This window comes from Stylophora pistillata, chromosome 3 (assembly GCF_964205215.1).
Source record: "Stylophora pistillata chromosome 3, jaStyPist1.2, whole genome shotgun sequence".
NCBI classification, from domain to species: domain Eukaryota; kingdom Metazoa; phylum Cnidaria; class Anthozoa; order Scleractinia; family Pocilloporidae; genus Stylophora; species Stylophora pistillata.
The window spans coordinates 4,556,694-4,572,500 of record NC_142521.1 but is presented as its reverse complement, the minus strand read 5'-3'; the positions used below and the strand labels follow the sequence as shown (position 1 = coordinate 4,572,500).

Here is a 15,807-nt window from a genome sequence, read left to right as displayed (position 1 = left end):
TAGCCAAGTATATCTCTATTTAGCCGTGTGTAGTCCTTTATAGCCGCATATAGCTCTGTATAGCCCTGTATAGTGCTGTATAGCCTAGCCCTGTTTATCTGTGTATAGCCGTGTATAGCTCTGTATAGCTGCGTATAGCCCTGTATAGCTGTGTATAGCCCTGTATATGTGTATAGCCCTGTATAGCTTTTTATAGCCGTGTATAGCTGTGTATAGCCATGTATAGCTGTATATAGACCTGTATAGCTGTGTATAGCCATGTATAGCTATGTGTAGCCCTATATAGTTGTGTATAGCCCTGCAGCTGTGTATAGTCCTGTATAGCTGTATAGGCGTGCATAGCCATATTAGGTTGCATTACACTTCGGTGTACATAAAGTAAAAACCTAATATACATATGCAACACATATGGCTGCCTTCCATGAAGTATATACCAGATGGTTTATAACGATAGTAGTTTGGTGATAGTCAGGTGCGAAATGATCGACAACCTCCCAGACCTTGGACCAATCAAAGAAAAAAAAATACTCGCAAAAATGGCTCACGTGACTTGCATGGCGCATGTGACTCACATGGCTCACAGATTTTGCAGACCCAAAAAAACATACCTTTGATGGAGTCACAGTAGTCACATCCCAATAGAATACAAAGATCAATAAACTGTAAAACAGAAAAAGATTATGCAACATGAGCAAACTAAAGAGAAAGATATGAAACGTGGCTCCCTAAATAATTCTAACAAGCTGCACAGACAGTCAAAAGGTACTCAGGTACCACTGCACCAAGGTATGTCCAGAAATGCATGCAGTAGTGAAAGTGGTGAAAATTCATAAAAATCATTAAATCTGCTGAGCCGATTTCATTTTGATTAACTCATCACAATTGTCAATTCTGCTGAGCTGATTTCACTTCAAAGAGTGTGACTAATATTTGCAAAAATTGTCAAATCCATGAACATTCACTCTGTCTGACAAAATTTTCTTGAACCTGCTATTTTTGTTACTAAGTGCATTTCTGGGCAGAAGTGGAGCACCAGACGTTGGATGAAGCCATTGGGACTGAAATTAAAAATAATTTACCACCTGTTTTCAATTTTATCAGTAATGTATAATCATGTCCTTTTCAATATTAAACTTTTTTTCACACATATGTTTCATATGTTTGTTGTTGTTTAATATTAAACTTTGTCAACATAAATTAAAATCTGCAAATTCAGGGAGTTGTTCTTCACAATTACCAAAGATTTATAATAAAAATTCCACAAACTTTAAAGAAAATACAAGAAGTTATCTGTGATTCTGATGCTTGAAAATTGACCAAATGTGAATAAAAAAGGCTTTGGGGCTTTGTAGTGCATGCTGTAACACTGTGATTTGGACATCTCATTTAATACACCATGCTTCAAAATGCATGACAGAGGAAAATGAAAATTAAAAATTAAGAAAATTGATGCACAACATAAACATAAAAAAATATGGTAGAGTCATCTATATTTTAATTTCTTGTGATGCAGAAAAAAAAGGCAATGTCCAAGCTTAATTCCAGACAAAAGGGGGCAGGCTTCACCAAGTCCTGTACATGAAATGCTTACCTCATAATGGGAAAGTTCTAGCTCTGTGAGTATGCGGTCCAAATAAAATTCCCTTATTGGCATTTTCCTGTATAATGAGCAGATAAGTATTATTGATAATTAACATGAAAGTGATGTGCATCTGATTGGCTGAACACAATTATTTTCATGTAACACAAGTGTTATGACACAAGTACAAAGTTGTTACACAAGTATAAATTACAAATAGCGTGCACTGTCAAAATTTCATCGTTCATTTGAAAATTTAGTTCATAACTTAAAACTTAACAGACCTTGCTTCGCTAAAAGTGAGATGTCTCAGTAGGACACTTGACCCGAATGTGAGAGCATCCATGTCTTCCGTTCCTGTAGCATAAACCTATAAACACAACAACTTTAACACTTTGTCTAAAAATCAGCATAAAACCTCTACAATCATATCTGCACTTTTTAAATAACATACCTTTCCTGATTTCACCAATGCAGCACATTGCGCTTCTGCTTCACAGGGAGCCTAACAGAAAGGTAAGTTATCGTTGACTTGAACAATGTTTAAAACAAAGCCACAAATTGTAAAACATCTGAAACATTTTTCCAGGAACTAATGAGGGAGAGAAAAACTTTTTATTTTAGCAACTCTGCTCTGGTAATTATTTGTGCCTGACGCAAAATACCGTGGGGAAAAAAAGTGATTATAGTTCCTTTTCATGTCATTAGTGGAGCAATGAGATATCACTGTGTTCTATAGTCCAGCTTTCCTAGTAAATGTACATGTGAGATTTTTCTTTCGAATAGCTGCATAAAAGTGTAGTTTCAATTTTGTTAATCCACCCACCATTATATACCTTGATAGTTATCTTAAAATGCTTATGAAGTATTACATATTATAGCCTTGCTTATACAAACACACCTCAATGTATGGAATTCCCATCAGTTTAAGTAATCTTTTACATTCATCATTGTGCTGTGGGGTCACTTTCACCTAATGCAAAGAGTGATTAAGTTACTTCCTTGAAATCAGCTAAAAAAAAAAAAATGCCGGGAATTGTGAAACAGGTTAAAAGTGTTTTAATCATAGCTTTCTCAATGAGGTTCTCTGAAATTCTGAAAAACTCAAATATATAGACCAAGAGATTTATAACAATGCCAAAAGGAATTTCTGAAAATGAAAAACTCCAAGGCCTTTTTCAATATATACTTTATCTTTGTTTTTGAAAATTTAGGAAATTTCAATTTTCATTTTTATCTATAGCTGAGTCCTTTCATGTTAGCAATTTTTTGCCAAATAGGTACCTTTGACATGTGGCAATCAGTCAATTCTTAAAAGTTTTGCCTATGATCCACTATCAGTGAGCAATTAAACCCTTTTTCCAAAATTAATGATGCTAGGGTTTCAAATTCAGCAGGCAAAATGACCTTATCAGGCAGCTTGCAAATGCGACTTTAAATTTCTCTTATTTTAATAAACCACATCAAAAAAACCCTTACAAGTCTTCGAGAAAATTTTTCCATGCTTTCAGCATCACCTGTTGATAAATGAAAAACAGGATATGGAAGATGGGAAAAAGGGCTTTATTTTACTATCAAAAAGTTTGTTTACTTTCAACAAGTTTTCTTCATTAAAAGAAAAAACAAAACCAACCAACCAAGAGATTTTAAAATTATATGAAAAGTTACAGAAATCATTCAAATGTAATATCCTTTATAGTTCAGAAGTTGCGAGGTACATACTAGTTATGGCTGCAAACAAAAAACTGAGGAATGCACAGTCAGGAAAAAATATTTGTTTAATTAAAGACAGTGACAACACCAACCAGTTTCCTCTGCTTGAGCAAGTCCTTTTTGTGCCTCCTCTCTCTTTTCTTTTCTCTTTGCCAACTGTGTTAATGATGGAAATTACAACTACTTTACCTACTTTTGAGTGTTTGTGACGTATCTGTTTCATTACAAATTACTTATTTACAATACCAATGAATATTATGTATCAAACTGTGGAAAATAATTTCCACACGCATGGCTAAAACCAAAGCATAAAAATTTTGTAGTAAAGGTTTTTCAAAATTTCCATGTGATGTAATGCAGGGGTGAGGGGAAGGGAAGGGGCAGCCTTGTGATGGACATGTGTCCCATCTAGGGGAGGGGAGGGGCAGTAATGTTCTTATTCAATCAATGCTAAGGAAACCAAGATAAACTCTGACTGAGTTGACTGATAGGCTTGGGTTACAGACCTCCATTAATTCACTGACAGCTAATTCAGAAAAAAACATTGTAGAATCCATTTAGAAGAACAATGATCACTCTTACTTAAGGTTGACATGTTACACCACTTACCTCCCCGGATTTCATAATAGGAGGCTTGCCATCAAAAACATATCTGCAAGAAATGGTCACCGATAAAATACAGACTTTGATAATAAATCCATAACCTTAAAGCATAATTATCTCTGGTTACTTGTGATAATTTACTATACACCAGTTTCTGCTTGAGCATTGAAGCTGAGCAAAGATCCTTGGATCCTCAAGATGAGCAGAGCCAGATTCCTTGGAACTTGGTTCAAACAACACAATAACACAACACTAATAAAGTCATGACAGCCTCTCCCTGGGATGCCAAGCAAAAGTGAAATTTCACTAGCAACCATCAGAAGCTACTAACAATTTGAATTATGCGGTATCACACACATCTAAAACTTTACACTCAGCAAAGCATTAGTGGAGTTTAAATCTGACATCCAACATAAACATACACACTGAATAGCTGCTGGATGTTCAGACAGAAAAATTGACCAAAGAGTGCATCTGTATCTACATCAATAAGAATTATGTGTTGATAAATATATTCCCGTTTGAAACATTTAGTCAATTACCTCAGTTACATGTTATATACGTTAAATTCTTATTGCCCATAAAAGTTTATGCACAAGGCATTAACATTTCACCTCAGGTGAACAATATGCTTGTGTTGTTCTTATTTCCCATAGATTTCAAGTCTTACTATACATAACGAATTATAGGGGTTAGTTTCTAAAGAAACTGTAGTTAACCGCCTCCCAGTTAGCTCAATGGATAGAGCGCTGGACTGTTGTGCGAGAGGTCGAGGGTTCGAGCCCCAGCCAGACCAACACTCAGGGTCTTAAAATAATTGAGAAGAATATGCTACCTTTCTATAACATCAAGAAATGATTAGATATTCTAGTCTTCTTGGATAGGGATGAATAAATGGAGGTCCCGTCTCCTGCAGGATTAGGGGTAGGAGATGTTAATTTCCCACGCATGAGATTAGTGTGATGGATGTCCTCCCCTGGGGTGGGATGGGTGGGTAACAGGACCCCTGTTGATACCAGTGTTTACTACACTGAAGGAGCTATCCTGTATAAATATAGATGGCCGGCCGGGGACATCGTGTTGTGTTCTTAGGCTAGACACTTTACTCTCACAGTGTCTCTCTCCATCCAGGTGTTTAAATGGGTACTGGCAAATTTAATGCTGGGGATAACCCTGCGATGGACTAGCATCCCATCCAGGGGAGAGGGGGGGTAGAAATACTCCTAGTCACTTCATGCTACGGAAACCCGAGTTGAGCGCCGGCCCAATGACCCACATGGCTCTTGAGTAGGCTTTACCTACCTTACCTATTGCTGTGACAAAGGGTTAATGCTTGAGATGTCAGCTTTGAAACTCAATACTATAACTAGGTTGTTATGGAAATGGAAATGCATCAACATCCATAGTGCCACTTGTGTACTTTAAACTGACAGTATTGTACAAACAAACAAGGGAACATTAACCATGAACTATTGATAACAGCAAACTTAAGTATACTTACACAGGTTTGATTCCATTCTCTATCATCCTGATAGTTCGATAAAACATGCCCATCAAATGACTAAAGACCACAGTTAAACATTAATAATGTTGATCACATTGGTAAAGATAACATAACGTTTCTTATGAAAGTTCCCTACACAAGTTGCTTTGCAAGTTCTGACATTTCTGTTGTGACTGTTCTTTTACTCGTGTTATTTGCATAAGATTTCGAGAACAACCTATCAGTTCCACGAAAGAAAGAAGGAAAGAAAAGTACACCCCTATACCCTCACGCTAAGTAATAATTTCTTACCACTCAGGATTTCATAATGCTGCTGGAAATATCAAGCAAGGATATATGGGCATGTCATTTTACTCTCACTTTTATTGTACAGTAGTGTCAGCTGAGCATCAGTAAAGTATCAGCCAACTGTCTACAGAGTGTCGGTTAAGTATTGACCTTGTGTCAACCACATATCATTTGTTGGTTCAGAGACGATGACTACTGGCCAATACTTGGCTGACATATTGGGAGAGAGGCCGCCCATATATCAGCCAACACTCAGTCAACAGGTTGACCAAGTGTACTGACCGATACTCGACTGACAAACGCATTAGGTACACATGATCCAAAAGCGTTTACCTGGTAATTTCTCCTGCTTCATTTGTTAGCTGACTACCATCTGATCTCACTGCTATGAGAAACTGATAAATGCTCATGGATGCATCAATCGCAATCTTCCTTCCTAGAATAGTGTCAAGGATCAACAGCTAACTCAAACTGCTCGCCACCGAGTGATATCCTTCATACTTAAGCCATAAAACACCTTTTATGGACGCGATAAAGCTACTTGGGATGTTCAAGGAACACTCGGAAAGCTTAAAAATCATTGCTTTCTTAACATAACTAGTTACATGCGGGTTTTAAAACTTGATAAAGCATCTACTTGGGGACTGAATTCTTCCATCAGACGATGTCTACTGTGTTCATTATCTTATAATCGCACATATACCATGTTTCTCGTGTAGCTTTCCTTGAGGAACCATCTGACCATAGAATTGACTGACTCACCGAAATAGTTCTTAATCTCATTCTCTTTAGATCCAGAGGGAGCATGGTCTCCGATCACCTTAGAAAGACCGTGAATCCCCATTCTGAGAGAAAAAAAGACACTGTTGATCTTTAAGAAAGAAAGCGCGCGAAATTGAACGGACGTAAAGAGCCTGGATACCATTGTAGTCTGTCTGTACGTTGTCAGCGGACTGAGACTTTGTGAAATGCGCTAACGTTAGGAAAACGAATCCAAAATGGCGGAGTAGTGGTCGGGTTGTGACCCAAAATTACGGTGCTTTCAAGCTCGGAAGAAAAGAAATGGCCGTAAGTAGAAGAGAGTTAGAGGAACTAAAGCCTTGGGTGGAAGATACTGTGAAGCGACGGCTTGGGTTTAATGAGAAAAGTGTTGTAAATGCTGCCTTGAACTGCGTGAAGAATAACTTGGATAGAGTTTCATCGCAAGAGAAGCTCTCGTCGCTTTTAGATGATTTAGCACCTCAGTTTGTCACGGACTTATTTGATAAAGTATATCAGCTGAAAAACAGCAAGAATCCTACCTCTGGAAAAAGCTCTCAAGTGAAAAAAAGGACGCTAGAGGATGTGTTTGGAGATGACCACGGAGATGATGGTAATGAATCTGCCGATCTTAAGAGCAGGCGAAAACAAAGTCGCTTCGACGCTTTAAAAGAAGATAACGTACCTTTACCTCCAGCCATTCCTGAAACAGCAGAGAGGCCCACTCCGCTTAGTAGCAGCCAGATAAGTGAAATGGTGGCAAGTATGAAAAAGCAAATTGAAGAGCGGAAGAAGCAGTTGACGGTTATGAGACCAGTCCAGCCAGCTACTATTCCTTCAGGTCCAGCTTCCTTCCCACCTCCAGTCCCTGGACAGGTATATGTACGGTATTTACTTGTGTATAGGTCGACCTTGTATGACCAAAATATCAGCCCAAAAATCACCCTGGACTAATATACACGAGTCATACACAAAGACCCGACCCTAGCATTTCCAAGAAATTAACATAACGATTGCTAGAAGTCCATTTGGAAAACCAAGTTTAAAAAAACAGTTCTAATTGTGTTTGAATTTTTTCAGTTTTTAGCGCATTCTTCATCAACAAAAAAGTTTGAAATAATGAATTTCAAGTGGCTTAAACACAGCTTCTCTGCTGTTTATGGTGCAGGACTTTCATTTTCATCAAACAATGGCAGAAGCTTAGTGACCTGGCAGATGCTGTTGTCGCATGGTCTTGTTTGTTATGTGCAATCCTTCAAAGCTCTTTGTTGTAGCTTTGTAGTACTTAATCTCTTTTCAAACTCAGAATTAAGATGAAGGTCAGTTAAAAGCAATAAGGATTTCATTTTTAATATAATTTTCAAAATATGGTGAAGTACTTCTCTAGTAAGTCAAAGTGCTCGTGTTTGCCTAAATCGTGCTGATATAAACAAGTGCTATTAAACTTTGCAACACATGGTTGCACTTGCTCTGTAGTTTTTTTATTTCAACATGTTTTTAATACATTCTCAGAAATAGTAGATCAACTTTTTGGGAAATTTCTATCAGTCTGAATTTCACTTTTTTCAACTAGAAATGATGAAAAATCCCGATTTTGACCTTGAAAATGGCAGTCAACTTGTACATGAGTTCTTTTTATATGTCGTAGTTCAATTTTATACTAGGTTCAAATTTTATTTTCCTTTGTTCTCGGTCATGTTAATGTATGAGAATGAGTTTGAAACAAAGGAAAATAAAATTTGAACCAAGGATAAAATTGAACTACAACATATACACAAGTAAAAACAGTACTAAAAAAATTGTAATTGCCCAATGAATGTATTGTCAATGGCTCAGTTCCAAAGTACCAGATACCAAGGTTTTTTTTTTTTCTTGGTATGTTTAAAATTGCTCCTTTATTAATTATACCGGGATAAATCAAACTTGCCATTTTTCCTTGACTGAACAGAATATTCCTAGCGTACAACAACAACAGGAATTGATGAATGAAGCTATAGAGAAAGCTAGAAGAGCGGCAGAACTCCAGGCTAAGATTCAGGCACAGCTGTCAAACAGACCCAACTTGGTAAGTTAACAAGAAAGCTGCATCCATTTGTAGTTGGTACTAAAAAAATGAATAAATAAACTCAAGATCAACAAACTTGCAAGTAACAGCAAAACTTTCATCTTGCTTATAGGCTAATAGCACTTTAGTTGACCGTGAATAGTAAAAGTGTTTGAAATCAAGTGAAGAAGAATTATAGATTTGGTTACTCAGTATCTAATGTATTTTGGAATTACGTGTTCTTTACTTATCAGACTATAAATTTTATTCACCCTTTATATAATAAATAATATAAATGATTTGATTGAAACAGTTTGACTAGTTGTTTATTTGTGTTGAATTTAAGGCAAATTTTGTTCTTTCTCAATGTCTTTCTTTTTGGTAAAAGTTGCTCAGAAGAAGAAAGCTGTTTCAGCAAAACATTGAATTCACCAATAAATAATGCAATTTTTGGTGCAGTGTAAACATGCTGTTTTCAAACCAGTGAGTGGTTGAGTTGCATGTAGGTAGTAGGTTACTTCTTGGAGCATGCATGATTTATTTTACACATCTAAATTTTTTGTAGAATTTTAGATGTTTGTCATTGTTTCTTACCAGTGATTTTAATTTCTGTACAATCCTTTAGTTCTCCTCTTCAGGGTTAACAAGCGCTGGGGCAAACTTGATAAAGTCAGGTTTAATTTCAGTGAGTGCTCTGAAGGACGAAAGCTCCCATCCAAGGTCCTTGATCTTGGATGAATCAGGTCGAACAGTTGATGCATCTGGAAGGGCCATTCAGCTGACCAGCAGAATGCCGACACTGAAAGCTAACATTCGTGCTAAGAAAGCAGAACAGTTTAAGATTGAAAAACCCCCAGAGGATTTAAATGAAAGCAAGTATTTTGATCCACGAGTAGGGTAAGGAAATGGCTTAATTTATTCTTCCTGTTTACTGAATTGTTTACCTTGTGGGTATTATTGCCATGTGACGTGAGGATGATAGGTGAGGGTGAAAGGAAGTAGGAAAAAAAAATATAAATGAAAGTGAAATTGATTTTAAAAATGGCAATGACCTAATTCTACTTAGGGGCAGAATATTTTCTTTAGCTTCAACCCAAGAGTCGTGGTTTTCATGTTTTGTTTTGTTTTTTTTTTACCTTGATGTATAGGTTTTAAACAAAACAAGGGACTTGTGAGTCCTTATTGGTTCATGCCTATTCTCTAATCTCAAATTTAAACACCATAAATTGTTGTAACTTTTGGTTGTGTTTCTTACTTTTCTTAAAACTATATTTATTATAACTTCCCCTCTGTACCTTTTATTTCAACATTTGTTCTGGTTATAATTTGCTCTGCTTGCAGTTCCTGCTGTGCTTGGTAATGGTAGTTTATTTAACTGTAAACTTGTAACTACATAGTAATTGTATCCTTTAGCTTAGAGTAACTTAGCATGTATTTAGTACTAATACCCACCAAGATCAGCCCATGCGATATGCTGGTTGTATAAAGTGTAAAATCTGTGTTATATTAGAAGTTAGAGCTATTCAGTTATCAGTAGCAAAACCACCACATGACAGTTGAAAGCAAACAATTGATAGAGATATTTTGCCTGTCACAGTCACCTGAAATCACTGATTGATTGAGTGATTTCTGGTAATCAGTTGTTAATATTAAATCACTGATTGATTGAGTGATTTCTGGTAATCAGTTGTTGATATTAAATCACTGATTGATTGAGTGATTTCTGGTAATCAGTTGTTAATATTAAATCACTGATTGATTGAGTGATTTCTGGTAATCAGTTGTTAATATTAAATCACTGATTGATTGAGTGATTTCTGGTAATCAGTTGTTAATATTAAATCACTGATTGATTGAGTGATTTCTGGTAATCAGTTGTTAATATTAAATCACTGATTGATTGAGTGATTTCTGGTAATCAGTTGTTAATATTAAATCACTGATTGATTGAGTGATTTCTGGTAATCAGTTGTTAATATTAGTAAAGATGGGTCAGGCTAAGGATAAGATTCTTCAATCTTTAATTAGGATAAAGGCAGCACAGCGGAACAAAAGGGGATTTAAGTTTCATGACAAAGGAAAGTTTCAACAACTAGCTCAGAGAATAAGAGCAAAGGTACAGTGGATACTCGTTGTCTTTCTGCTTGGCAACATCTGGGTTGTAGCTAAGAAATTTTCATCCAGCGAATTTGGCTGGAAGCGGCCCTTAGCAACAACCCTGAACACATTCTGTATTTGTCACTTTTTCAGGTTCAGAAAACACTAACATGATAAAATCATAATCAGTCATTACCTCAATGGCAGTATAAAGATTCTTTGTCTATCATAATATTTCTGTACTAACAATTGGCAGTGAATAATATATGTATATTCATGTCTTTAGGTTTATTTTTTGCACCACTTAAATATTTGTGTCTGTGTCTGTAAGAATTTAATTAATATTTCATTTCTTGGATTTTTTTAAGTAAGCCAACAGTCAGGTATGTATGTAGTTTTTGAAACAAAATTGCAAAATTGTTTTATTTCCATGTTAATAGGCACAGCTTGACAAACTTCAAAAGGAAATTGCAGCAGCTGCTAAGAAGACAGGAATTTCATCAGCGACAAAACTTGCACTGATCACGCCAAGAGAAGCTCATGAGGATACTGTTCCAGATGTTGAATGGTGGGATTCCAACATCTTACCAGGTGGAAAGTACATCGGTTTAGATGCTGATAACATAGAGGATGACATTGCTGGAATAACAACACTGGTTGAACATCCCATACAAAAACACCCACCTGGTAGGCTAATAATAGGATATAAATCAAAGCTCTGCCCAGTCTAACATAAAATTGCTGTAGATAACATTAAAAAAAGATTTTGCCTCCAACAACCTTTCAAAGCTAAAGATTATCTGATCACTTTATTTCTATATGAGGGGTGGGGTAGGTTACCATGTTAGAGAGCAGGTGTTTCAGAGTAAGCAAATCATGGAAGCTTCTGAATTTTGGGTTGGAATTTGTGAGATAATGGTGGATTGTAGATCATTTTGCCTGATACAACATTGCAATTCACATGTTTCAGCAAGGTGTTAAGATAAAGTAATTATTTTCAGGCTTGCTGTAAGCCACATATGTAGCTTGTCTGGGTGAATATTGTTGAAGTTTATATCCTGAAATACTGTTCTGTTACAAAAACCCAAACTGGTGTTAGTAATTTCAGCAACTCACTCTTAGGATATGAATTATGAAACATATTTTATATGAATCTAAAGTTTACCTGAAATAATTAGTCCTGAGACTAGGAAATTGTTTTGATGTCAATTCTTCTGTCCAGCTGAGCCCAAAGAGGCTCCATCAGTACCCATTATGTTAACAAAGAAGGAAAGAAAGAAGATTCGTACTCAGAGAAGACGTGAGATTGAAAAAGAGAAGCAAGAAAAAATCAGGCTTGGCCTTGAACCACCACCACCTCCCAAAGGTTTGATCAGTCACTCACTCGGTTTGTTAATGAAACAAACTTTTACTCCCAACAGACTTAATGGACAAGTATGGTTTGATATCATTTCTTTGGAAAGTATGCTCTACTGAATTAAGAAAATGTATGAGGGGAACCATTGATTTAAAAAAATGGGGTGAATTTTTTTTTTCAATGGTGATTGAGTTTCTGTAATGAGTTGTTTAATTTCAAACTCAGAATAATTTTTAGTTTTCTGATCAGCTCACTCAGCTCCAGATATTAGCTCATATACTGTACCACCTAAGATGGAAAATGATTTACCCAACTGTTGCTAAGTTAGATTTACTTTGGGCTGGAAACAAATACTTGTCCTGTACATTGTGGATAATTATAGAGTCGTAGCAAACTCTGCACTTCCTAACTTCCTCATACTGGTTTACAGATGTCCATTACAGAGTGCGTTTTCTTCCTCTGATTTTAGTTAAGATTTCCAACCTGATGAGAGTTTTGGGGAATGAAGCAGTACAGGACCCAACTAAAGTTGAGGCTCATGTTCGAGCACAGATGGCTCAAAGACAAAAGTAAGCTGTATTGGGTAATTTGCTTTGATCAACTGGTTTGATAATGTGAATTGGCCATTGTAAAGGGTTTCAAAGCTGACATTTCGAGCATTAGCCGTTCGTTGATTCACTCTGGTGAAGGGTGAACACTCAAACCCCTTTATGGTGGCCAATTTACTTTAACAACTCAGTTGACGAAACCAAAGGATCTTGTTAGCGCCACCCAGTTAGCCCAATGGATAGTGCGCTGGACTGTTGTGCAGGAGGTCAAGGGTTTGAGCCCCAGCCGGACCAACACTCAAGGTCTTAAAATAATTGAGAAGAAATGGTTAGATATTCTAGTCTTCTCGGATAGCGATGAATAAATGGAGGTTCCGTCTCCTGCAGGGTTGGGGTAGGAGATGTTAATTTCCCACACATGAGATTACTGTGTGATGGATGTCCTCCCCTGGGGAGGGATGGTGAGTTTACTGAGCCCGCAGTAATTGGTGCAAGCTGTTGCGGGGTCCCTGCCTGTCGGTGAAGCTAATAAATTAAATTAAAATTAAATTAAATGTTATCCCCACTGACCCAGCATCACAGTTTCTTTGAAACTTACCCCTTTATTAAGTTGTATTTGCCTGCGGTAGTTTAATGATCTCTCTAACTCAACCCACCAAGTGCTCTTCCCAGTAACTTAATGTGTCTGAGTAATATCTACAGTACAAGGAAATGCTTTGTAAAACAGACATAAAACTAGAATTGTTTCTCTTCTTGTGAGAGAGCACTGAACACTCCAGTGAACAATTCAGTTGAACAAGTCCAGTGTGTGTTACCATAGTTTACTAGGATATGCCTTTCACTGCATCTGATGTATTGAAACTACTGTATGTAGCCATGTTTAGACATGAATTGTAAATGCCATTCTCTAAGGAATTTTGAGTGAGTAACCTTTTTCAGGAGTGTGCTCTGTTGTTATGAGTGGAGGTACTTTGCCTCGTTTTCTTGCAGAGTGGTTTGGATTTTATTATGATCTGAAATGTTATTGAGCAGTAGCTATAACTACTGTGGATCTACTTTGTTCGTTGGTAGACTTGCAGCAGTTCACCGGTACTAGAAAAGATCATAATCCTTGTTTTTTTTTTTATGAACAGGGCTCATGAAGCTGCCAACGCTGCGAGAAAACTGACTCCCCAGGCGCGACGCGAGAAAACAGTCCGTAAATTGAAGGAGGATACATCCCTTGGTGTTCATGTCGCGTTGTTCAGAGTAACAGAACTTAAAAATCCTCAGAGAAAATACAAAGTGGATATCAATGCTCAGCAGCTGTACTTAACAGGTATATTTTCACTTTTAAGTATCTGGTGGTCAACTATTAAGTGCAGGTTGGGCCAGTATACTCACACATGGCCACAAAGGTCACCCTTTTAAAAAGACGCAGTAAATCTAGTAATTAGTGTGCAACAATCTGGATGGGGAACAAAAGAAAACAAAAGTCGAAAACGAAAGACCCAAAATCTCGAACAACCCAACATATGAAAAACGAAGACTCTCCATAAAACGGACCCCTCCAAAAACACGAAAACCAAGGCCTCCTTAATCGAAATTCGAAGATCCCCCAAAGTACGAAAACGAAGAACCTTTCCCGAGAGTCCTGATGTTTCCCGAGACGAAGTCGAGGGAAACATCAGGACTTCAGGGAAAATAAAACTAACTGGTTTCTCGGGGAACCATGCATTTAAGTACTTTGTTATCTATTTAGTCTTTCCCTTAAACAATCATATGGCAAAAACATGCGGTTGTATTATATTCGGCGCGCGGGAAACTTTCCAATTGTATCCGATACATGGTTCCTTAAAAAAAAAAAAAACGTGATTGATTCAAACGCATGATTATCTGTAAACTTTGCGGCAATGGCGATGATTAACCCAGTGGTTTGTTTTGAAACTGTAGCTGAAAGTGGTCCAGTGGCTGTGATATATCTTATAGGAAATCTTGCGTTAAAGGGAGCCAGGTAATCGCTGACTCTCTTCGTTTTTGTTGTTGTCTTTTTGTGGTTTTGAACGAGGTTTTGTCCCATCAACAGGGTGCGCTCTCCTGTACAAAGATGTCAATATAGTTATTGTAGAGGGAGGGCCAAAAGCTGTGAAAAAATTCAAACGTCTAATGTTGAGTCGAATTAAGTGGGAAGATGAAAAAGATTCTGACAATGATGATCACGCCGAAGAAGCAGCAAGCAAAAAGACCGCTCCATGTGTGCTGGTGTGGGAGGTAAGAGTACATTTGCACTCTCCCCATTTCAGGTGACGGTTTGTGATGAGGATGACATGATTTGTGTTGTAGTTATGGTAACCATTTGTTATAATTCATCGGTCAAACCTTTTTAGCCAGACTGCTTACCTTGCTAAAAACAAAAAAAGCACGAAAGTAATTTTTAAGGGAAAATGACGATTCCTCCGTATTATCTTATTTATGTATTTAGCTCATCCTAGGTCTGAAAATGTCTTCTGTATCCTAAGAAGTAGCCTGCTTGCAGGTGGTAGTTGATGTGCGCGAGATTCAGCGCGGCGAATATATTCGGTCGCCATGTTAGACGGGCGGAAGATCTGAGACGAGTGACAAAGCGAGGGGGAGACGGAAGGAAGAGAAAGCCGCCCTGAATCTCGCGTACACCAATTACCGTCTGCAAGCAGGCTACCTAAGAAGCAGGATTATAGTAGTAGCTAATGATTACCGCTTTTCGTCGCGTAGGGTACCAATCAAGAGAGAAGCTTCAGTGACTGGAAATTTAAGTTATGTCCGATGCAGTCCATGGCGAGAGATCATCTGAAGAAATACGGAGTAGAACACTATTGGGATTTGGCTCTAAGTGAGTCGCTTTTACAGAACGCTGATGACTAAAGTGTGTACTTTCATATATTTCATTTTCCATTTATGGCACAGTTTGTTAGATCGCCAGAAAGCTCGCTATTCTTTTCTGGCCGAGAAAGATCATTGGAGTGAGCGATGAGCGAGATTGGGAAGAGTTGTTAATGTCACTAATGAGCCTTGGAAAGGGGAGCTTAGTCACAGGATTGGTTGATAAAGAGAAAACAGTTGGTTGTTTTCTAAACCCTTTTCGCCAATCAAAAGTTGACGTGGGAACTGGCTGTGCTCTGAAACTGTGTGGTCGAGAGCTCTCTCATTTGTTAGAAATTGAAGTGGATTTTCAATTACCAACTACCAGTCTGTTATTATTTTTCATTTTTGAAATAAAATAATGAAAGTCTCAAACATGGCCTTGTCCGCATGATTCTGTGACAGATGTATGGTACTGTTTATATGTTGACTGCTTTC

At 37.4% G+C, this 15,807-nt stretch overlaps 2 protein-coding genes across 2 annotated transcripts in view; one reads left to right on the top strand and one right to left on the bottom strand.

The window, feature by feature from the left end:
* Positions 1 to 6,607, bottom strand: part of LOC111339546 (flap endonuclease 1) — a 16,179-nt gene extending 9,572 nt beyond the window's left edge. The window contains exons 1-11 of the mRNA XM_022946226.2: positions 6,450 to 6,607; positions 6,021 to 6,123; positions 5,397 to 5,456; positions 3,902 to 3,944; positions 3,385 to 3,448; positions 3,059 to 3,096; positions 2,481 to 2,552; positions 2,034 to 2,084; positions 1,864 to 1,949; positions 1,592 to 1,658; positions 609 to 660 (exon numbers count right to left, since the gene is read on the bottom strand). Of these exons, the coding sequence (XP_022801961.2) occupies positions 609 to 660; positions 1,592 to 1,658; positions 1,864 to 1,949; positions 2,034 to 2,084; positions 2,481 to 2,552; positions 3,059 to 3,096; positions 3,385 to 3,448; positions 3,902 to 3,944; positions 5,397 to 5,456; positions 6,021 to 6,123; positions 6,450 to 6,531 (718 nt within the window). The 5' untranslated portion in view covers positions 6,532 to 6,607. The remainder of the gene's footprint in view (positions 1 to 608; positions 661 to 1,591; positions 1,659 to 1,863; positions 1,950 to 2,033; positions 2,085 to 2,480; positions 2,553 to 3,058; positions 3,097 to 3,384; positions 3,449 to 3,901; positions 3,945 to 5,396; positions 5,457 to 6,020; positions 6,124 to 6,449) is intronic.
* A 46-nt stretch (positions 6,608 to 6,653) lies between these two features.
* LOC111339567 (U4/U6 small nuclear ribonucleoprotein Prp3) lies at positions 6,654 to 15,744 on the top strand. The gene is made up of 10 exons (XM_022946245.2): positions 6,654 to 7,322; positions 8,395 to 8,511; positions 9,116 to 9,387; positions 10,519 to 10,606; positions 11,028 to 11,274; positions 11,810 to 11,953; positions 12,414 to 12,513; positions 13,626 to 13,810; positions 14,558 to 14,742; positions 15,223 to 15,744. Exons 1-10 carry the CDS (start codon positions 6,750 to 6,752, stop codon positions 15,370 to 15,372), a joined length of 2,061 nt encoding a protein of 686 aa, XP_022801980.2. The 5' UTR covers positions 6,654 to 6,749; the 3' UTR covers positions 15,373 to 15,744.
* The last annotated feature ends 63 nt before the right edge of the window (positions 15,745 to 15,807 follow it).